Here is a 24,393-nt window from a genome sequence, read left to right on the forward strand (position 1 = left end):
TATTGTTCATAGATGTCAGTCAACAAAATAATGACCACAATGATTCACTACGTATGTTCAACACTTCACTAGACTATTCAATTCCTCTGACGGTCCAGAACTCTGGCTGCTGGATGTCGAAGGTAAGTCTCATTTTCCAGCTTTTTTGTAATCATCGTATGTATGTTTTCTCTTGTTTACACAGCTTCAGTGTGTGAAACGAATGGTAGTCATACGGCACCAATTCAGGAGAATGAACTGGTTCCGATAGAACTTCGAAACCAATTTTTTTGTTCGTATGAGCTTTGCCACATGAAGCTAGGAATTATTATGAAAAAGAGCAATATGGTCAATTTTTTACGGTTTAGATGAAGTGCACCTTCCAATTTCTGTAGCAGAGAAGAGTAGACTTGAGCGGTGCCAAGTCACTCACTGCAAATTACTGAACAAATTTAATTTGAGGCCTTTGAAGTTCTGGATCGAGAAATAAATTTTAGTGTGCAAGATTTTCGGACCAACCTAATATTTTCAAAACTTCAGAATTACAACGTGTGGTCTTCTTCTTTCATAGATTTTTATCTTCCCTGCAACCTTAATTCAGCATTATCCTGTCTAGAAACACCAGTAGTCCTGAGAAGTTCTAAAACATCAAGTAATCGCGAATGAATTAACTTCACGACAATTGTCTAGTTTTCGAGGAAAAAAACGCAATAACTCTGTCAATATATGGACGGTTGTAGCGCAGTCGGTTAGAGGTTCAGCTGCCTGCACGACCGATCGGAATTTCGAATCCGTCCTAGTGCTCACCAAGCCTTTCATCACTTCTGGGTCGTTAAATTGACCAGATACCAAACTCGTCTGTGAGGACAAAACACTGACTTGACGCATTGGAATGAAATTCAGATTCGTTTGAGGTGAAAAGTTTGAAAAATTTGAAAAAAAAACTCCACTTTATATTTATCCTTTTTTATCTCTGTCTATAACAACAAGAAGTGCACTTATGAAACTTTTATTAGATTTCCAAGGAAATCGAAGAGTACTTTGGTAGATAGAGAGTAGTAGATGTAGAACATCGATGGTTTGAAGTTCATACGCACCTTTCACAGTCGTCACGCTCACGGTTGTAAATCGGAGTGATGAATAACGTTGTGATGGTATTTTCTCCAGGCGGCAACCACAACACAAGCGTGTATCGCCTTTCCTGTATACAATCGTCGTCCATCCTTTCCCCTGGTTTTTTTGTGTTTATATTTTTACGTTTTTTAATTTTATAGTGAGGTCTTTTGATGAAGACTTTTGAGCTTCAATATTATGCTGTGCTGATCGATATTTAGATCACAATTATTTGTATACGTTTGTCAAAGATTTTACAGCACGTATATCTTTTGATACCATTTCACATTTCCTACCACTCCATATTTCCTGATTATCCGTTTATCTCAGCCAATTATTACTATTATAATTACTATTACAATTACTCCCGTAAAGAGGTTTTAATTAGTAGATTTCCTTGTTGTGATACCTTCAGTAGCGGATGTTGTTCGAAAGAAACTTTGTAGGTATGGTAGCAAAAATGTCGAATGGGGTCCTTCCATTTCAGGAATCAGAGGCCTCAGAAGCAGTCGAACCTTCAGTTTTCAAAAAAAAAAAACCCAATTCCTTACAACCTGAACAGTGATGAACTCCACCTTATACGTTTTCGCTCGTACAGATTTAAAGAGATGCTTAGTCAGAGAATCCAAAGCCTCTGGTTCTTGGATTTACTGGAAGTGTTTTGCGTTTTGCTGAATCGTTACAGTTCTCGAAAACTACATCTCGGATCCTGCCAAGAAAAAGATAAATAGAGATAGAAAAAAGAATATAGATATTATAGATGTAGATAGATAGGTAGATAGATCTTGGATATGGGTTAGATAGGAAAAATTAAGATAATATAAGGAACTTAATTCACCAAATAGCACATGACTGTGAAAGTGAGTGTGACTTCACTTTTTGTACTAAAACAAGGCGTCTTATCATCGCCATTGATTCTTGGCCACAGTTTATTCGAACGAACGATTGTGCGTTCATGTGTTCACTCACGCTCACGTTACTGTTCAGTATTAAATTGTAGTCTGTGGTACCAGGTCTAACTTAGAGAAGGTCCCCTGTAGAGATTTCTTTTCTCAATACAAAACGGCTACTTTTTCCTCTAATTTTCCTTTCTTTCTTTCTTTCTTATTTTCTTCTGTTCTCTTCTCTATTTCGTCCCACCAAATGTGAAATGAACTTACCGATATTCTATGAAGATTTTTGGTGTTACTTTCACGGTCATTACTTTCTTGGGAAAAAGATGCATAAAACCTGTGTGAACAACTCTCTTGAAGCAGTTATCGATTTGTTTTTTCCTATTTCCATTTCTTTATTTGAATTGTTCGTGAAAAATGAAATTTTTTAACTAAAGAGATACAGGGTAATTTTGCCTGGAATAAATTTCTGCAGTAAATATATAAATTTGAAAAATGATAATATCTAACAAATAAATAATAAAAATATAATACATGATATAAATAAAATAAATGATATCTAATAAATTTTAACGTCAGTTGCTAGACTATGTTTTGTTTAACCTTCGTTTAGAAGTAGCTTAATGTTTTTCTTCTTGATGTTGCCTTTTTTGTGTGAAACTAATTTTTTTTTACAGTGTTGTCACATATCTTCCTACTTATTTACACACAACACAATTCTTATTTTGTTTATTGTCCCTCGAATAATTTCTTCTTTCACTGTTTGCATTTCGTTCTTCGCTGTTTGCCGATCTCTTTTGCAAACGATCGTGTGCAGAGAACGGTACGCTTTGGTTACGTACTGGGCTTTGGGCTTAACTGAGCTCCTCCAAATTCGAGAGGAAAGTAGCAGACAGGAATTCAAATCCTTGTCTCTCTTCCGAAGAAAAAAACCGTTAAACAGTGGAATGCTCAACACGTGAAATCATAGCCATAAGTGATGGGTTAATATGTTCACCCAAAATTTCTTGTACTCATCTTCAAAAGGAATTTATTATCGAAAAATAACATGTAGATCGTATCAAACTTGAATGCAACAATTTTTTAAGTGCATACTATATTCTACTTTTTATTTTTAGGAGGAAATGTTAGAAGGAAGTGTATAAGAACAGCATAATGTTTTTTTAAATGTTTCTCACTTAATAGCAGCCACATTTCCACTGCACACTTCACTTTTCCAGTAAATCAGGTGATGCGCTTTATTAGTAATCCAAAAATACCCCGTATAAAGTGATCGAATGAATCGAATGGAAGTCTTGTGTACACTTTTTTATCTGAGAAATATATTAAAAATTATTTTTTGTACTTAAAAATTGGAACACTTCCTTCCAAAAACGAAGCCAATTTCATTTTGAATTTAACAAAGCCACACTTGGCCTGCACTATTCGCAGGTTACATTGAGAATATTTTTGTACTACCTTTGATCCTCATGTTCTCCAATTCCGATAAATTATAAGATCGAGTAAAGGGATTGGAATCCTTCCATATTGAGATACTTACATCACAGGCACATAACTATCGCACAAAAATCCAAATAAAAAAAAAATGTTGGGATTTTGAAGCGGAAAAGAACGTAGATTTACTAAGAAATTACACCGGGGACAAACTTTTTGCAACTATATTTGGTTCCGTTACGGTGTTTCAACCGCATGGTGTAATACTGTGTAAGCGATCGCGTAGGGATGTGGCGGAAGGTATCGTTACGGCGCAACTAAAAGCTAACATCCAGTCCGAAAGCGTAGTTAGGAGGGTGTTCAATACCTAGCAAAGCTGACGAATGTATGACCTACAAATCTACGAACTCTCCTTGTGTTTAAGGCCTGAAAAACACGGAATATTTGATCAGTTATCCTATCTGTTTGACCTTGTCCTGACTGTAAAAGCAACTGTTAACTTTGTCTGAGCTATTGCCTTCTTATTGAAAGCACACTTTGCAGGCGTGAAAAATGAAAATTCTCAAGTGAAGAGGTGCCAGGGGCATTCATTTAAACTTTTTCTGAATGATTTTCTTGACATTACTTTAGCTAATCTTTGTTCAGAAGTTGTTCAATATTTCCTTTAAAAGTTTCCTTTTTCTTGAGGTAAAAATCCAAATAGTTCCATCTTAAATGGAGCCCTTACTCGACCCTTCTAGATTTAAAGATGAACGAGGGTCTTTTTGGTCTCGGTAATGCTCAGAGACGCTTCGCAAAATTCGCAAAGGGCAAGCGGAAGGTCCCAATGCGACATCGTATGTACTAGGAAATCCTGATCTGTAGTTTTTAATTGATTTTTTTGTGGCGTTAATCCGCTTGGGTCGCCCTAGGACGTTTGACTTAGGTTTAGAATCTAAAAAATTTGGGAAAAAATTAAAAATTGGCGCGTTATGAAAGCGTGTCTGGTGTATACAATGAGCAGGGGGGAATAATCAGTGTATTCATCCTCTCAAGCAACTCTGACCCCAATTTATGGACACCGGGAGGATGTAAAGCACGTTCAACGTAGGCTGGCTTCATTCCGCTGTACAGTCGCGGTCGAACCTCTTACCAAGTACGCCGAACCCGCTTTCAGTGAATTTTTTTTAATAGATCCTAGTTTGAACCGCTACTTTCAAGGGAAGCACATCTAGAACCAGTAGTTGGAGATACACTTTTTTATTGATGACGACTGAGCGAAGAACGAGGAGCGGGATCAGTGAAAAAATTTGCGTCCTTGAATAAAGTTGCTCCTGTTCGAGTAGGGCCTACACAAACATCCGCTTCTTTCTAAGTTCTCGTTGCCGGCTATAGGCGGTGAAGGATGAAGGATGAACCGTTTCACGGCCTACTGTACTTTTCTAACGTGCGTTTAAATATCAATTTTTCCTGGTTTCGGCTTTCTGTTTTTCCCATTTTGTTTCATGTACGACGTTCTCACTTCTCCTTTCCCTTTATTCTCAATTCGTGTTCAGTCAAAGATTTTTGTGCTTTCTGGGTTTTTGGATCTAAACAGTTTCCAAACGTCAAAGTTCACTGTTGCATTTGAATAGTTGTGCATAATGGAAACTTCTCAAAACTGGTTTCTGTTTTAAACTGTGTGCATGGAGTGCATTTAGTTTCAGTTCAAAACGAACAGACCGGATGCCTTTTTTTCCAAGAATCGACGCATAAATCCGCTACTACATCGTTGTGTTTTATTTTATCCATAGCCAAACAAACCTTTCCTCCCTCTGGAGTCGATAAATTAGTACCAGGATAAAAACCTTGAGGATAAAAACACTGATTTGATACACCGGCTAGCCCCCGCAAGTCATTGTAGGCAAGACACGCGTTCATAAAACCTCAATCTGTTCCGAATTACAGTCAAACGCGTTATTACTTAGGATTGATGTACTGGAGAAAATTTCCGACATCCCTAGTATTTTTACTAGAGGAAGAACAAAATGGTTCGGGTACAAGTAATCAATAGTTAACAAATACATACACATCGCAGCTGATTAGTTTTTGCCTAAAACCACCTCTCTAGCGATTTTTCTTCCTTGTAGAGACCAGAATTCAATGTTTAGATACATCCCTATTAGCGTAGATAATTGTAAAGTAAATAAAATAAAGTAAGTTTTAGAAAAAAGTAAAGAATAAATAAAGTGTCAGTTTGCCCATTTTTTTTTTGTACACAGGTGTTTTCGCATCTTTTGCAATAATAGACATCGTTACAAGCTATCTTTATGTTCTCTTATCACAAAGTGCATTACCTTACGTTTTTCTTTGTGTTTTTTTTTTCATTCATTCTTATTTTTATGTGCTTTCTGACATTTACGTTGTGTCTGTAAATGTACATATGTCAACGCCACTATTTTTTTAAGGGTTTCTTCGTTGTTATTACCTATAAAGTAAGTAGATAGCATTAGTTAGCTTTATAATCGTTTTTAGATTGATAGCAGCTAGAGGCTGCAACCGATCAGCGCTCAAAGATCTTCCGTAGTACCCATTTTAGAAAAATGAAATTAATAAATAATACTAAATTTTTCTAATGAGATCTTCAAATTAGGATCATTTGACAACTTCGGGCTAAGAAAAGTGCTCGTGTTCACACGGCCAACCGCAGCGCTGCCTTATAACTCGTGCATTTTCTGTGCCTGATATCCATTCTCTCAGGTCGACTTGGTATCCTGAATCACGACCGCTTTGCATCCTGGTCAATCGAGTTAAAAGATCTGTAGATGAAAACTCCGTTGGGAGATACAAATAAAATCTAATCAGCGTACAAGTAAACACCTCAGCTCACACTCAAGATTACTATAATCGAATTTATTTTGATTTCATCATTAATCCTTGGGTGCTTAAGGCCGTTCTTTGTTGCGTGGAGTTAACATAGAAGTGTTTACCATGAAAATTTTGAGCGTTATCAGCTTTTGAGTGTCGTTTAAGATTCTCTGCCTATATTTATTTCGCAGTAGTTATTTGTAGGGACCGCAATATAACCACCATTTTAATGCTTGAAATTAACTAGCTCAAGTTAGTATTCAGTTAATTTTGATTTTACTCTGATATTGTTGAATAATATTATGTTGATATTAATAATATGATATTATTTTTTCAACACTGAACTCCTCAAAACCTTGATCGAGAGGGAGCAAATCGATTCCGTTAAGTATGACCTTAATATTCTCATACAGGTCTTGACCTCACTGTGACCTCACTAACTGTAAAGCAATAATCTACCATTGGATCACACGGTTCTACGTGAAAAATTCTGGAAAGTAAGAGACATAGACAAGTAGATAAAACGGCTCCCCCTCCCCTTTAATCCCTTCGTGACGTCGACTGGTAGATTTACAACCGAGACGATAGTCATATATAATTTCTAGCATGGTTACTAAATTTGAAGACCCCTATAACTCGAGAAAAATAATCGTTCGTGACGGTTTAATGAGTGGACGTTTACACTATCAACACATGTTAAACAAATTTATTCCGTATTATTAGTAGATGGCATGGAGTTTTTGATTTGCTTTTGGCAGTGTAATCCGTTAATCCGTCGCGAACTGCACGGGGTGCACTACGTTCTCGTACCACTCTCTATTTGTGTATTCTGCCTTCGGTTATTATTTTACTGTTATTGTTTGCTTCATAAGGGAATGGTACGACTAGTTGTAAAATATATGCACAAAGATCTGCGGCTTTTCGGGTGGAGGAGAACCGTCAGCCACTATATAAAACTTCTAACTAAACAAAAACAGCTAAAAAGTTTGTCAGAATTCACTACAGTAGTCTTGTATTGTTCATGGACCTACAGTAGATGGATGCGTCCTGGGATCGGTAGGACCCTCCGGACTTAGACTGGAATACTGCCTAGTAACTGCGCTGCAATTTTTGTTTCATCTACACGCACTGAAAATCTCACAGAAAATTTTGTGGACCTCTTTACTAGCGACCGTTAAACTTAGCGAAGATCACACGCAAATACTTCTCAAAAAAAAAATAAAAACTGGACAGCTTTTGAGTGGAAAAAACCAGAAATTTTGTAGATCTCTTTACTAGCTACCGTTAAACTTCCCTTATCAATTACTCTTAAAAAAAATCTAGCAATTTCCATGAGGTCTCTCTGGACATCAACTCACATCACCTGCAAAGTTCCTTGACTTATACTTCAATTTGATTGTTGCCACGATTTTCGTTCCTTTTCCGCTGTGATCCGGATAAAGATTTTCTTCCGGGAAGAGGGTAGTTCCAGTTGAATCTTGTCCCTAAATATATCGTAAAGAAAGAAAGTTGTCGTAAAGAAAGCAAGCAGGAATGAAATCAATGAAATATTCCACGATTATGTTCACTGTTCACCGTTCGATCGATAAGAAAGTTCGAGGTCGTATTCATTGCGTTTATCACCTGTTTTCGCTGGTTCCCCTTCCAGCCACAAAGTCTCTGAACCGGTTTGAATAAAGTCTAATTCGTGCCAATGCATTGTTTAAAAAATTTATGGACCAGGTGATGAACTCGTACTGACCAGCGCACGAGACCACACCCCGAAGGTGCGGAGACCCCCGTGGGGGTCTCGGACTCCGCCCTCTTGTTTGGAGTTAACCTCGTAGTCGGGACTTATGTACGTTCATATGTCCCATTATACCTCGAACATACGGGAATGGGAGGCTGTTTACGAAAATCCCTGTAATCGCGCATCAATTCGGCATGCAAATCTTTTCGCAATCGCAATTCACTCCCTTTTCTTTTACCTCACGTATATTTGAATAGGGATTTTTTTTGAAAAGGTCCATCTCTATTCACAAGGATCAGGAAGTAAATCGAATTGCTTCGTGGACATTTTAGTTTTCTGTTTGCACTTCACTTAACCGTTCCTTGTTGTAAAACGAGGGATCGCATTACATCTAATAATTTTTTTTGTGTCGTGAAACTTTCTTAGTGTCGTTAATTTTATAACTGTTACTTATTCATGCACTTATTCACTGTTACATACTCGATCTATACTGATTAGTTGTGCTCTTGATTTAATCGATAAAATATTATTCAAGCGTAGTATAATATAGAAGGTATACACTAATCGAGGAAATTTTCATTCTCTTCCATTCATTCTGTTCAGTTTGTTGTTTTCGGATTGTTTCTTTCCGATTTCATCGCTGTGATAGTCCCCATTCTATGTTTCTTTTTGTGTAACGTTGCGATCATTGCTGGGATGAGGGGAAGCGAAATCTCTGATTATACAATTCGTCATCTTCATCCAGTCATTTCCAACGTTCATCTCCTTTCCATTTATTCAAAATCGATACACTCTTAGCATCTTTCCCCTTTAAATTATTTCAACTAGAATATGAAATTAAGGCGTTCGCAAACTGAAGAGTCTCTATTTTAAAATGTGACCAGGTTTTTAGTTGCTACTCTCATCAAATGACAAAATGACAAAAGCAGAATATAAGACAAATATAAAAAATAGAAGAAAGGAAAAAGAAACAAATTCGTTTAAAGGAACAAAATTCTGAGTTGAATCATACATTGCTGCTATAAAATTGTGTCCCGCGCATTGAAAGTCCAGAAAATCCTTTGTTACCTAGAAGATATTTATTTTGTTTCTTTATTTTTCTTCTGAAGAAATTAGTAACATCTTAGCAAATACAACAGTTTACAATGTAAGGAATTAAGAATTCACGGTTAGGATTCACTTTGAAGTTAATTTGTAGAGGTGCAGAAAAACAATTTTGAGTGGATTTTTCACATACGAATTGATCGGTGCAACGGAGAACAACTGTTCTTTGTTCATCTATCCCTGGATGTATTAAATATCCCTCAAAATATCCACCCGTAGAGAACCAATGTAGTTCGTTGTTTCGAAATTTTAGTAGAGAATTTTAGCTAAGAAGAATGCCTATTTTAAACAACATATAATTTTATAGTTACATTAATATTTAGTGAAATTGAGAATATACACTATTTCTTATACACACATCTCTATCACAATCAATTGGTAACGGCTTCGCGTGGAAAAAAAAAAGAAAAAAAAAGGAAAAAAAGAGAAAGAAAGTGAAAAAATAGAAAGTATTTCCAATTAAGATAGTTTATCGCATTTTGCTTTTTACCATAAAATGACTGGAAAGCTGAATCATTAAACAACTGAATAATTGAATTATAACATTGTGCTTAATTTTATTTTTTTTTTCAAGTTTAACTCAATCGATTTGAACATTTTTTCGCACCTTATCATCCGATTATGTTGACTACCTCAATGCGTATGTAATTCCCCTCAAATCTCACCCGACGCCCCAACATTGTGTAAATTGGGGAAGGTGCGGAACACTTGTGATCTGTGAACCAGGATAGAACTAATTTAATTAAATTTTTCTTAATATTTTTTCTTGATTGATTGATTTTGATTTTTTTCGTGTTTATTCCTTCCTTGCTTAGTTGCTTAGATACTAATATGGTCCGGAATAATGTGTTCTGCGGAATCCACCACTATTTCCCTTTGTTCGATTCCTTCGCAGTCTTAATCCAAGATTTGTGAGTGATGAGGTCGTGGGGCCGTATCCAGGTGAGCTCTCAGCTTGTAGTCCATGCATACTTCGAACAAATTAGTTCATCTCGTTCCTGTTCCCATTTCCATTTCCATTAGTACTTGGCAAATTCTAAACGAATCATACGAAAAAAGAATCCAGTTTCCATAATGTCAATTAGGAGGAATCCATCATTCTTTTTTTTTGCAAAAAGTATTTCTTGTTCGTTCGAGGCGTATGCATTACTTTTTGCATCATTTGACATTCTTTTGACAAATCAAATGCTACTTCATAGGGTGTCAAATGTAACATAAAAAAGTTGCTCCTGATAAAAGGTTAATTTCGAGGATTGCAAAAAAAAGAGTCCTGTCTGAATTCCATGGACACCATCATTTAGTGCAGTAAATGTTCACATTTTTGCCATGAAAAAATACGTTGATAAGAGTCCTTTCGATCATTCCATCATGGAAATGTCTTAAGAGTAGCACTGCTCCAAGTTACGTAGAGATTTGAACTTGTACACATAGGTTGAATCATTTGATGGGGAAAAATATATATTAAGCTTTTGTATTATTATATTATACTTTATCATTTATTCTATTATCATTGTTATATTATTATTATTAGCATTATTATTATTAGCTTGTATTTATTCATTATTTTTTTATCATTATTCTCTAAGGTTTTGTATTATTTATTTCTCTACTAAACGCAAACTTTCTGTATTTTACACGAGACATCCGAGAGAACTGCTTAACCGTTACATTTACAGTTGCTATCAACTAATACCACAGCAATTCGAGTTAATTCAGGTTGATATTTTCAGAAATCCAAAATCTAGTTGCGTAGTATAGAATGTTTACAAATTTTAGGTTTTTTTTTGGCAATTATCAAAATGAATGAAAAAAATTTATCCACTTGATACTTTTTCTCATTCATTTCAATATTATCGCACTAGTGTAAGGAGTTGCTTCGTTCGATGCAAATGGATCGGTCTGATGCTTCTGTGCATCTGATTTCTGCACTTGCAGGGTTTTTTTTTTGCTTTTCCCCTTTATTTTTGTGAAGTACGTCGCATCTCATCGAGAATTATCTCAAACATTTTCTGTATTGAACACGGCGTCTACGTCCCACTCCATTGAAAGAATTTAAACGCTTTTTAAACGGTGAATAATGATTAAGGCTCTCTTTCCTGTGTTTGCAAATCGATACAGCACTTTCTTTTTCGTTAAATCATCATCATTCTTTTATTTCTTCATGTTATTTTCGACTGTGATTGCCCATGAGAAAAGTTAAGGATGACATACTTGATCTTTTTGATCATCTAGAAAATATAATTAGCCTAATAATAATATAATATAATGTCCTCCTTGTCATCTGGATTATTTTCATGTTTTTTCATGGTTTCGATTCTTTGCTACATCTTTGACTGTTCGTCAACGTACCCTTCAACGGATCAAACATCACTAAAATGTTCAGCAGTGGCCCACAGAAATATCCGTGATATTCTCTGCGACGAAAATGCATTGTTTGAAACCCTTCCCTTTGTCATAAATACATAAACTTATTCCAAGCTAAAGAATCACTAGATTTAAGTAAAATCAAACGCAATCATCACTAAAATTCTTTCAGATTTGTAGTATGTGTGCTTGAAACCACACTTTGAAAATGTTTCATAAGAATATCAAGTTTTTATTTCTGTGCTGCATCTTCGCAAAACTTCAATCAATAAAGAAATAACAACGAGAATCGCCGACAGTGGTGCGGAAGCTTTGAAAGATGGCGCATACCGTTTGAAATTTAATTTGAAAGGAAAAACTCTAGAACACTTTTCCATGAAGTTTTTCATTTTCCAGACACCCTATGTGGAAAAATTCTGCTGTGAAGGTTATCGTGCACGAGTTACGTAGATTCCCTTACTTCACAATCGTCATCCAAGGAGTTGGAAGGGCTTCCAAGTGATGTTGATGAGGTTCTCGAGCCCAGCAGTGCGCTCATCTGCTCCATCTCTGCTGCAAGCAGATTATTCCATTCAGTTGGAGGTCGCTTTCAAGGATGTTTCACAGTAAAAAGAAACGAGTAAAAGAAACGATGTCGCATGTCAGGCAGAATTTTTCAATCATAGAATATTCACACTCTATCCCTATCCAGTTTTTGTTAAGAGCTCAAATAATCTCTTTACTTCTTAGCAGAGAGCTCAGCTTAAGTGAACTAAATGGCTTCACATAACTGTACGTAAGGACAAAGATACTTATTCCTGGTGTGCTGATCCACACTGTCCTGTAACGACCAAAGTATCTCCGCCGACATCATCGACGTGTTTCTATACCAGTTCTCTGTACAGGTAGCTGCTAAGACTGCCATTGGGACACTTTTTCCCTGCCTCAACGATTCCTACCCACCACCGCCCCGTGTTATTCGATTTTTCACGTTTTCGGCTTGGTAAACTAGTTGTTGGAGTTATGTAAACTGTAAAGGAAAAGCCTGCAAATGTTTTGTGAGTGTACCGTTTCAATGTATTCTCTGCAGAATTGCGCCTTTCTCTTTTTTTTCGACTTGTACTCGCGGTGGATTTGTGGTTAGCGTCGGAGAAATGATTCCGTCTGCAAGGAGCAATCGTTTGCACAATCGTAGCAGGGCACAATGCATTCTGGATGTTCTCGACATTCAGGCGGTCCGGTTCATTCCTCTAAGAAAGAATTTGACTTGCACGTAACTTATTGACTTCGCTATGCTTTTCTAGAAAGAAAATACCTTTTATGACCCCAAGATGAATAAAAATTTCCATTTTCATCTGTTATATCATAAAAAAAAGTAGGGCGGGTGTGGCGCAGTCGGTTAGAGGTCCGTTGCAGCCACACGGTCGGGGGTTCGAAACCGCCCTAGTGCAAACCAAGCCTTTCATCCCTCCGGAGTCGATAAATTGGTAGCAGACTGGAAGGATAAAAACACTGACTTGACACATCGGCTGGCCCCCGCAAGTCATTGTATAGGCCAACACGCGTTCCAAAACCTCAACGATTACGAATTCCAGTAAAACGCTTTGGCGCATCCCAAGTGGATTGATACGCCAGTGACTTTACCCTTTATCCTTTATCATAAAAATTAAAATTATTGATTCTTAACGCGAAACTCAGTCTTCAATTTGCCCCTGCCTTATTTCAATTGATGTGTTAGCTGAAAGATCAAGATCAAGGCCCACTGAGAGGACCAGAACGTGTGCATAAAGGAGCGTTCTAACGTACTTCGTAGGAATTAAAGCGGTTCCCACGCTGTCTTTTTTTACGACGATTAGGGAGCGGTGACCAAAACCAGCCAGGATCCCGTAATCTACAATCCCATCTATAGCTTTTCCCGCGGATTCCCTCGCTATGTCAGATTTGTGGTATGCTTTCTTTAAAAACAAGTCAGAGTTACGGTATTCGTGGCAGACATACAATTATTCTTTTTCCATGTTTAATAGAGTGGTTGCATGGATAAGATGCCAGTCATTTGCAGTACCTGGTTATATTCATCCTTTTTCCCGGCCTTGTGTTTTTATTTGACACTTCAGATGCCTGCAAATGAATCCCATTCAAATATGGCGACAAATAGTTGGCACTCAGGAAAAAAATCTGTTTTTTTTCTTTGCACTTTACGTATTTGCTAGTGAAAGGTGGCGGTAAATGTGTCTGAATCGATAGTTAATCCCTAATTCCTGTATCACTTCTTCCATTGTTCAGAAATTGTTCAGTTGTTAGGTTTCCCTCAAGAAAACTTTTTTTTTTCTATTGTGAATACGGCGTACTCCTCTTTTTTTCCAAAATTATGTGTAACAACAATTTTTCTTTGAGTTAAAAAGCACAAACAATTTATCTTATGCCTCCCATTAACTAATTAATTGAGAAATTTTTCTTCTAATGCGTAGTTACGTATGACAATTTTCCTTAGTTCAATTCTTTGCTACAGTAACCAAATAATGGAAGCAACACAGAGTGAAGCTTTACTTTTCTTTTTATTTCACCAACGGTAGGACCCTCTTTCTGTTTTTAACTCCGAGAATTCCAGCTATTACTTAACCGACACCCGAAAAATCTTTCCTATCAGCGGAACTTGGGATTGTTTGAATATTTTGAATGAAAAAAAAATCACGTTTTTGCACACAAGTGCAGCAATGTGTTTGCTTTTCTTTCGAATGATTTTTTTTCTGTGGAACGTGTCGCATGGAAGAATGATTGCAGCTAAAAAGCGCTTAGCTATTTTAATCGCTGTCGCTTATTTCAATACATCATACATTCCAGGTTTTCCGAACATTCTTTTCGTGATGTTAATTTAAAACTACATACAATACATGAAATGTTTGTGAAATTGAATGTTGTTTGAACCTTTTCATGGTCATAATCTTTTTTTTTTCTTGAGTTTATCGCAGAAGGATCTAGAAAGTGTTGTATTTGCATGTTATCTTTTGTCGGTGTAAGCTATGTAAATATGTACATCTGTAGTTTCTTATCTATTTAACTGCTCCATTGTACTCAGTTTTTTTTCCTCAGACTTCTAATCTCTGACAAAGAAATAAAACAATGGTATGCAATTTAAAGTTCATTGCTGATCATTTGCACTGTTTCTGTCTCGTATACGATAGTACATAGTGGAGTGGTATCCTCGTTTCATTTAACTTGGTGTTTGATATTCCTCATTTAGTTGTTTTTGTTTGTACCATGCTGTGTTTTGTTTATACCATGTTTATGGATACCATGCTAATTTTCGCTTAAAGGCATCACTCCATGAATCTGAGATGGCACGGATTTCAGGTGGAGTATTCGTATACGGAATCGTAGATTATGGAGAGAGGGGTGATTCCGTCTATTTCTTCCTAATTGCCGCAAAAAAAACGGCCCGGAAGATACGGCTTCTGGCGTTTCAGCGAGCTATTTTCCATAACGAGCTCGATTGGAGCGCGCCAACCTTGTGCACGTGGCGCAAAATTGACAGTTGTTGTATGTGTTATTGTGTTAGGACCTTTCAATGAATGAATAGGAGGGATAAGGGTGTGGTTCACGGCTGTGACCGTGATCATGCTCAATTCCGTCTCATAATCCAGAAAAAGGCGTAGTAGACACAATGGTAAGCCGCTACGAGTCTTCAATTGTATGTTAAAGATCCCAACGTCGTCAATTTTCTGATAGACTGGCTTTGTTTGAGTGAGAGAAATCCAAATCCTTTTTTTTTAACTCCTGTAGTTTTGTTTGAGTGGTTGGACATTTATTTTCATGGATTCAGTGATGAGACTCTAAGAATTTGCACTAAATTCAATACTGACTTTGGTTAAGCTGCTATGCTATGCATTTTTGTTTACTTTGGTAACTCAATTAGAGTTTTTCCTTTGTCGGCGAACCTGGAAAGATCGCATTGTTCCTTTGTTGATGACTGTAAAAATCCTATTCTAATGACTGTTCAGTAAAGCAATTAGGAGAACTCGGGAAGTTAAGGGAAACGTTATTTCGTAGTTTTCACTTGTTTTTAACTCAATCGGCGGTAACTGTGGTATTATCTCCCGACACAGTTGCTCCCACCTTCGCCAAACCGCGTCGTCCTTGAGCACAGCTCTACCCAATTTTCTCGATTCGGAGCAGGAGCTCCCATAGAATTCAATCATTCCCCACTTTTCCATGATCTGCTAGACCTGGGGCCTCGCCTAAACTGCTTATGGATACCGAGTGACCTGCGTACCTCAGATGGACAGTATCCGACAGTTCAGTGTAACAGAGAGAGAGAAAAAGTGGAGAGTTTGTGCTAAGGATTCCACGCTCCCTCTAGGGATTTAACCTATTTGGGTTAGGGTTTTGGTGATGTGCTGGACATGAGCACTTTTTTGAAATATCTGAGTAACTTTCGCCATATAATTGTGCGAATTACATGACCCGTAGATCCTCAGAAGGTGTATTCAAATCCTTGATTGGATCTAGTAGTATAAGTAGGGCTACCGCGAGTAGATAGCAATCAGACTCGTGTACACGGTCCCAACGGTAGATACTACGGCTGAGGTGATCTAGGGTAATTAATAGAAATGGCATTATTATATCAATATTTTTTTCTTTATTTTTATTTTCAATTATTTTATTATTTCGATTATTTTCTATTTTTTTTTGTTTTCGAAGATCTAGGATAGTCTATGCTTGTGTGTATAATTTGAGATCCCTGCGATCCCCACGAGCACGAAACAATCAGACTTGTGTGCTTAGCCCCTAATTCCTGCCAAGTATCATTAAAAAATATCATATCGTATTAAAAATCACAAATTGAAGGAAGTAGTTTTAAAAACAAATGGAGCCACGTGGTTAGTTATTATTTTTGTTTTTTATTTTATTTTATTTTGTTTTTAATTTTAGATTTTTGGTAATCCTCTTATTAAATGCCTGTTCAACACCAGAGAGTGTTATTTGTCCGGATATTCTCTGGATATTTGTTTAATTCTGATCCTGAAAAATTCAGAGTTTTTTTAAGAACACAATTAAGTATAGTTCCCTAAAAACTCGAAACATTGACAGAAGAGAGACACAGTACATGCATATATAATGAAACGAGACCTGATTTATCTCATTCTGGGTTTTTCCCCTTCTTTATTTCCTTTTCTTTTTTTTCTCTCCACATTCCACCACGGTTATGATATCAGTGTTTTGACATAGCTAACTTCATAAAAATACTCTTTTTTTGCGATTTTCACTGCTAATTCGACTATTCGAGTTCGTTCAATGAATGTGTAATCATTTACAAACTCGGTTATCTAACAGTAGCAGGTGGAAATTAATGTTTACGCCTGCAATTTCCTGATATTTAATTAGGTAGGGGATGAAAGACCGCTTATTTTCGCCTTCTCGCCGTATTGATTCCACATTTATAAATGATTACAAGTATGGGACGAAGAAAAAGTAGCACTAGAAGACCTGGAGAAAGATATTTTTTACAATAGACACAGAGAAATATCTTTGCATTCAAAGAAATCCAGAAAACTTATCCTTGTTTTGTTGCGGTATATTTGATGAGGTTTGGCCCTTAACAGTGGATGAATTTGTTTTTTTTCCGCTATTTTCTGTTCCAGAAGTTTTCACTTTGTGTTATGCCCATATGTGGACATCAGACTTCGCATTTGCCAACATTTTCAATTTTTTCAACTTAATTTTGTTTTCATTTTCATACCCATAGCTACGCTTCTTGCGGAAATAGAAGAGGAACACTTTTGCGAAAATATCATTATAATATATGGTCTTGACTGTTCTATTTATTGTTTATTTATCCTACATATTTATATTATTTATTATCCTACATATCATAAAGGATAAAGGATAAAGTTTCTGGCGTTAATCAATCCGCTTGGGATGCGCCCCCACGTTCACTTCAATTCAGAATCGTTTGAGGTTAACGAACGTGTATCTGGCCTATACAATGACTTGCGGTGGCTAGCCGATGGGTCAAGTCAGTGCTTTTATCCTCCCAGACAAGTCTGGTACCAATTTATCGACCCCGGAGGGATGAAAGGCTTGGTGAGCACTAGGGCGGATTCGAACCTTCGATCGATTGTGCAGTAAGCGGAACCTCTAACCGCTACACTACACCCGCCCCTACATACATATCATGTCCTACATATTTATTTTACTCACTCTTCCCGGAATTTCTAGCGCGTGTGTGATCCTTTTCTTCCATTCCTCGCGGTATCGAGGTGCTTTCAAGATTAGTTCCGTGAGCGTACAATCATTTGTACAAACATTTTTTTGTTCCGCATTTTTCTCGAATCTTTGTGAGTGTCCTTGATGTTTTTTTCCATCGCCAGATGTCCGCCACCAACTCAACGGTTCTGCCTGACGATGGACAGTCCACCGGCAGTATGGTGATAGGCTATGTGGTGTTGTTGATCTCCTGCACCTCCTTCGGCACCATGTTCACTCCGTTGAAACGGCGAGACACTAAAGATGGTTAGTTTTTTTTTAAATGTGTGTGAGATGAGAGTTATTTTAAACGTAGCTGAATAGGTTATGAGAGGATTATTTATAAAAACTCTGTATAGTGATGTGAGAAATGAAAATAATGGAATGTCTTTGTTAGGTGCCGTTAGCGGATGATGGTAGGTGCGGATGATTGAGGAACGGTAAATAAAATAATAAACAACTTACCGAAAACGACGAGTAGCGCACAGAGAACTAGATCAGTGTCAGGCCTTTTTGCTGGCTGTATTTCTAACTTCGTCCTCTTGCGTTAAACAAATGGGAACAAATGGGAAACTTGTTGTCCTTCAACCCTACAAAAAACTATGTAAAAAGGATGGTTGGAACTGATTAAATCACTTTCGTATTCACGGAACACTTACGGGTTTTCCTGATTTATCTTTCGAAAAATATTCAAAAAGTCCCAGTCCTAACCGTTCAGTCGGGTTAGTAAAACTAAAATTGTATGTTAGGAGCACAGATTGACTGCATCATAACAACCAGAACGGGACAGAAAAGAAAAGGGTCGAATAGAAATTTTAAATAATAAAATGTAAAAAATACTAAACAACTGTTTTATAAAAGAGTTTAACGATCTTTATCGTATTTTTGAGGATTCTGAGATTATCATATATTTGGGATTCTGGGATATCAATTCGAAATATAACTCAGCTGTCCACTTAGCGACTTTATTTCACGGTATTTTGCGCTAAAAACACCTGATAGAAGCCATTTATATAAATGTATGTAGCCATATAAATAAATATAAAATTATATTTAGATATAATTTAAATATAAATATGTTGTAAGTAGAATTTTTATCAAAGAGTTGAATCAAATGTGGTGATATAAACTTTCCCACTTGATAACGGTCTGCTGCGGTCTGTGTGATCTAAAGTGGAACTGTAATCCGTGTTGGAGGGAAAAAAATAATGTCCAGAAGAGAAATAGAAGAGATGATCAAGAGGAATAACATCCTTTCTTTCTGATTTCTCTTTTTGCTGTATAATTTTTTGTTGGTGTGTGTAAAAAATTCCTTATTTTTCTAGGGTTTTTCGTACAATGGGTAGAGTGCAGTGTAGTACTATGTGTTGGATTTGTGATCAACATCATTAGAGGATTCCCTCCATTCGAATGGGTAGCCGCAATCGGTGGAGTACTTTACGCAACTGGTAGGTCCCATCTGTGTGTGTTTTTTTCCGCTACAGAATCAACATTCCTGTGAACGGAAGATGTCGTTTACACTCTTTTATTGCACCGCTATTTTTTCCTCCTTAACACCAGTTTGGCAAATAGAAAGAAAAAAGAAGGAACAGAAAACGAGCGACGATCGGTTACGGACTCAGAAGCATTCAGTTGCACATTCGTCAATAATCATAAATTAGACAAGAAAGTGTGCACTTATTCGGTTGCTAATGTTTTTTTTTACCTAAAATGCATCACTATCATGAAAGAAGTTCTTTTATAGAAAGTATAGGCCCGATGTATAGCCTTCAACAATTTTTTTTTTCCAAATTTCCAAATTTGACCTTCTTTGAATCTTGGCATCGTAGAGTTTGATTGTGCAATACTTTTTGAGCAGAACCAAGATTGTTATTGATCTTTATTCTGGCTAACGTTTGGGCGTCGTCGCGTCCTTTCTTATTCTTTTTTAATTTTTAATTTTTAATTTTTTAATTTTTTTTAATCTTTAAAAATTAATTTGCCAGTTGAGCGTGGCCGAAGTGCAATTGGTAAGAGGATCGAATAGCTTTCGACTGCACAGTCAATGGTTCAAAACTGCTCGAGATCAGACTTTTCACCTCACGTTAGGTGCCAAATTTGCTTTGGAGGATAAAAAGAGCACGAGATTCCATAAATCTCGAACTATTCTGGATTGAAATTGAAGGCATTGGCCAAAGCAGATCGGTTAATGCCGGACCTTATCTTTTATCTTTTCTTATCTTTTAAAAAATGAACAACAATCTAAGAAAGATCTGGTGCAATAATTAGACATGCCTTTCCATTGCGTGAAAATTCAAAAGGAAGCCTTCAGTAGGTAATAGTTACAGTAATAATAGCAGTAATAATACTATTTTGTAACAGTAACCTGTTCTCTTATTATCATTGAATCTCTGAAGAATGAGAAGATCCAAAAAAAATCCAAGTAGAAAAACAAGAAAACCACCTTTGAACAGTTCTTCCACTAACAGGTCCTTCTCCATGTATGTCACTAAATTTTTCCTATATTCTGGCATCATCCGTGGGAAAAGCAGAAATGTTGGAGCGTTCCTACGTTTTGTAGAAAGTACTATGTGTGATTCTCAATTTTTTGTCTAATTTTTAATTGATATTTTCGAGCTGTAGACAAGATTGGTATTGATTTTTTTTGATTGGTATTTTTTGTCCAAGCTTTCAAGCCCGACGAAATTTATTTGCAACACAGCAACAATACTGGAAGTGGCGGATGTAGGAGGATGAGTTTTATTATGGCCTGGCGGTCCTCATTTTATCAAAACTTCGAAGGCAAAATTCTAGAGATGATCGCTTTTTTTTCTCGATGACACCTTACAATTTCTATAGGAAGCGTTGATTTTTTTGACTACTTGGGAAAAATGTATGAAATGAAACAGTTACAGCTCGATATACTGAATTCTCTCAAATCCAGGATTTTTCGTAGCTTATCTTTCCTGAAAGCTGTGTTTATGGAATTTCTAAATAAACACGCTAGTCTGAAAAATGCTCTTCTAGGTAACGTATTGTGTGTGCCGATAGTTAATGGACTTGGTATGGGTATCGGTTTTCTCATATGGGGATCCATGCAGGTTTGTTTTTGTCCAAATGCGTCACTCCACGAATCTGACGTGGGATGGATTTCCTGGGGCCGAAGACTATACGGGGGCGTAGATTGCAAAAACGGGTGGGATTTCGCTAATTCCTCCCTCCGTGACTGTAAACAGACTGCTTCGGAATGCGGTTCCGTACGACGTCCTCTACTGCAACGCGCCACCGTTGCTCCCCGCCCCCGCCTGCGATTCGTCGAATTCGACCTGAAATGCCTATCGGTGTGTCCAAATGGATTTTCGCAATAGAGGACGCATTCCGAAGCCGACTGTTCACAGTCACGGAGGGAGAGATGAGCGAGATCCTACGCCTCCGTATAGTCTTTGGCCGTCGGAAATCCATACCGCGTCAGATTTGTGGGTCGATCCCTTTAATTCCATTCCTATCCGTTTGATTTTAAATGTATCACAAGTTCAGATCATCGTAGGATGGTCGGTAGCTCGTTTTGGATTATTTGGTTGGCTTGCTGCCACCCATGTTAAGCACAATTTATTGAACTACGTGGGAATGGTGATCACCCTTATAAGGTAGGACAAAAATCAATCAAAATACGTCTTATTTTAAGGTTTCTATTATAATAATTATCATTTTAGTGGTGTTTTATTCATATTTGTCAAACACGGAAATCACGAATCCAAGCCCACTATTTCATATGATGGAGACCAAGACATGAATTTGAACCTCGAAGCACCGCCAAGCCCTCCTCCTTATAACTCGACGAAACCAGCAATCGATAAGGCAGAGTTGTTACGGAAAATTCCGTAAGTTTTTTCACGCTTAAAACCAGATACATTAGGGTCAAAACGACATAAAACGCAGTATGCGGTTGCGTAAGCGCCTGCGCGTTCGAACCGACTCTGTGAGGAAAGCGATTGGAATCAAGGTGGGACCAGAGCAAATTCTAGCGAAGAGTCGTGTCAGCAAGGGTCCCCACTAGATTGTGTAACCGCTACGCTCCGTCGCACCGCTTCGAGCGCAAACGCTTACGCAACTGCACCGTGTGTCCTGTCCTACTATATTTCAGATTTGATTTATGAGTTTCTAACAGCGCAGAAAACTACTAATCAGGCACGAAGGGTTGAAAATTGTGTTGGAAAACGTCAAAATTTTTGCATTTGCTCTCCAACCCTCGATGCCCTCTGCCTTTTTTTTAAATGAAACTATGCAAACGTCTTTTGTTCTGAGTACGATAAGCTCCGTTTCGGAAATTTCTGACCCCCTTGATGAGCTCTGTGGTGTTTAAAGGATCCAAAGTAGACGTCTGAATGGTGGGACCCTTGATTAGCTTTACTCTTGGGCTACATGCCAGCTGGTGGATGCGCAACAAAAAATCTTCGCAAGCGATTGGAAAACATCTTGCACCGCTTAACGACACTATATCACAAAACTGACAATGTTAGGACCTCTCCACGAAAAAATAGGGTCAGAAGTGTCACGAGTGAACGCCATCACGCCCAATTCCCTCTATTTTCCCAATAGGGCGGTGTGGGAAAGGTCCTATCGATCCTATTGAATGAATACTAGTAACGTTGCAATGTAAGTGACGTTACTAGTAACTATTAACGTTCCACGGCTGCGAGAAAACTACGCTTTTCGTCTGCTAGCGGACAGGAGGAGACAGCATGGCAGACAAAGAGCGTACGCTTGTGCATCGTAGGAAAATTTGGATCGTCAAGATCTTTTCCTATACCGTTTCTCTTGAGAATTAGAGGGAATTGAGCGTGATCACGCTCATATCAACATCATCAAATCAATAGTAGCGTAAGGAGATGCCAACATTGTCAATTTCGTGGTGTGATTCCGTTAAACGATTAATTGAAGAATTCAGAGCCTGTCTGATAATTAAATTAATTTAATAATTTAATAATTAATTCAAAATCACTTTCTTCCGAGCCACCAAGAAAAAAATATCGTAGAGAATTCTATTTAGGGATATTTGTAGATTCTGCACTTTCAGTTGATTTTCAGTTACATCCTAATGACATGTGTGCTTGCTATACTTCATGGGCTAATGATGACTCCGATTTCAATCCTTGAACAACGCCATCCTTCACACGATGAGTACAAAGGTTTAGTCAAGTTCTTGCTGATTTGTTTTTCTCTGATCACTTGATTTTTTCATTTGTATCATTCGTTCGTTTGATTCTCTTGACATTCTTCTCTTGAATTTTTCTAGCTTCCTCTTAAAATTTGAGGATTATTGTAGGTAAATACACACACTTACTCTTTCCTAGGTGCTACTGAAAAATTTCCATTACAGTGTTCGACTACATCTGGTCATTCTACTCCACAGTATTCTTTTTCTCAACAATCTACTTCTTTCTGTACTGCTTAGTACGTCGCGAAAAAGCGTATGTGGATCGACAACTGGTGATACCGGCAGCGCTTTACGGGTTACTGTGGTCCTCCGGGATGACGTTCTGGTTCGTATCCAGTCATAAATTGTCGCAAGTGGTCGCCTACCCGATAACCACACGGGTAAGAGATTTGATCCTTATGTTCCTTAAGTTGTGCTGGTTCTGGCCACGGGGATGTCTATGGGCCCGATTGTAGGCTCCGCCGAGTGTCAGCATGATTGAATGATTTTTCTTTTCGACAAGACTACTGTAGATCTTCTAATAACCTGGTCTTTAGAAAGAAAAAGAAACTGTATTAGTCCGAAATACTGTACTTGTCTGTCAAAGGCAAAGCGGCTGCCCTGGCTATACTAATTTTCTTCAATTTCGGTGATAATTTATCTTAATCATCTATTTTAGTTGCCCGCTATTATCAGCGCTTCAGTTGATGTCTTAATTTTCAAGTCTATTACGGCAAGTTTTACAGTTCTCCTGGTGTTCTTCGTTCGTTTTTTTTTAATTCCTTTCATTATAGGGTCGTAGCAACTTACTTTTCCTTACTGGAGCAATTGGAGTGGGTATCGTTGGAGTGGTTTTGATAGCGCTATCGAATCAAAGTTTTTAATCTTTGATGTTAACAGGCTTCTCATGTGGCAGTGTCACTGCAAATATAAAAGGAATAATTGATAGGTTATGTATAATATACACAATAAAACATTAGAACTATTCTAAATGTGTTAGTTTCTTTGATTTTTAGGTGATATGGCATATCTGCAGCAGCCAGGCATGATCCATGTACTAGTGTTGTTATTTAACTGTTTTGTACTGTATTTCGTGAACTGTCAAGAGTCTAGCAATTTTAGAGTATCAAAATCAAAAAAAAATTCATCTCACATGAAAAATTACTGAAAGTGTAGCCACCGAACGTGCACTTTGCTCATGACACGTTTTTCGTCTGAGAGTAACACTGAATTAATCACGTATTGTCCCCCAGTTGGGAAAAAAATCAGGCTAATTATTCTTTCAGTGTAATTTCACAAAGTTTCATTCCTCTGCCGTACGGCGGCCGAGGTTAAGGGCGTTAAAGAGCCTCTAGAAAATAGTTACATCGCATCTGTGATTATTTGCCTCACATCACTGACAAAGGCTTTACTGAGACTAACCCAACAAATATTCTACACATGTTAGGATGGATGGCAGGGATAGCGCAGTCGGTAAGAGGTTCTACTGTGTGTTCATGATCGATCGGAGGTTCGAATCCTCCCTAGTGCTCAGTGCAAGCCTTTCATCTTAA

The 24,393-nt window shown here is 37.5% G+C and overlaps 1 protein-coding gene across 1 annotated transcript; it reads left to right on the forward strand.

Moving 5' to 3' along the window:
- Positions 1-53: 53 nt before the first annotated feature.
- Positions 54-23,724, forward strand: RB195_000096 (uncharacterized protein; the record flags this gene model as incomplete). The annotated part of the gene is made up of 10 exons (XM_013443763.2): positions 54-122; positions 17,790-17,931; positions 18,990-19,112; positions 20,671-20,744; positions 21,181-21,290; positions 21,357-21,524; positions 22,732-22,832; positions 23,024-23,241; positions 23,520-23,573; positions 23,635-23,724. The coding sequence occupies 10 exons, from the start codon at positions 54-56 to the stop codon at positions 23,722-23,724; spliced, it is 1,149 nt and encodes a 382-aa protein (XP_013299217.2).
- Between the last annotated feature and the right edge of the window lie 669 nt (positions 23,725-24,393).

Source organism: Necator americanus, chromosome IV (assembly GCF_031761385.1).
Source record: "Necator americanus strain Aroian chromosome IV, whole genome shotgun sequence".
Taxonomy (NCBI): domain Eukaryota; kingdom Metazoa; phylum Nematoda; class Chromadorea; order Rhabditida; family Ancylostomatidae; genus Necator; species Necator americanus.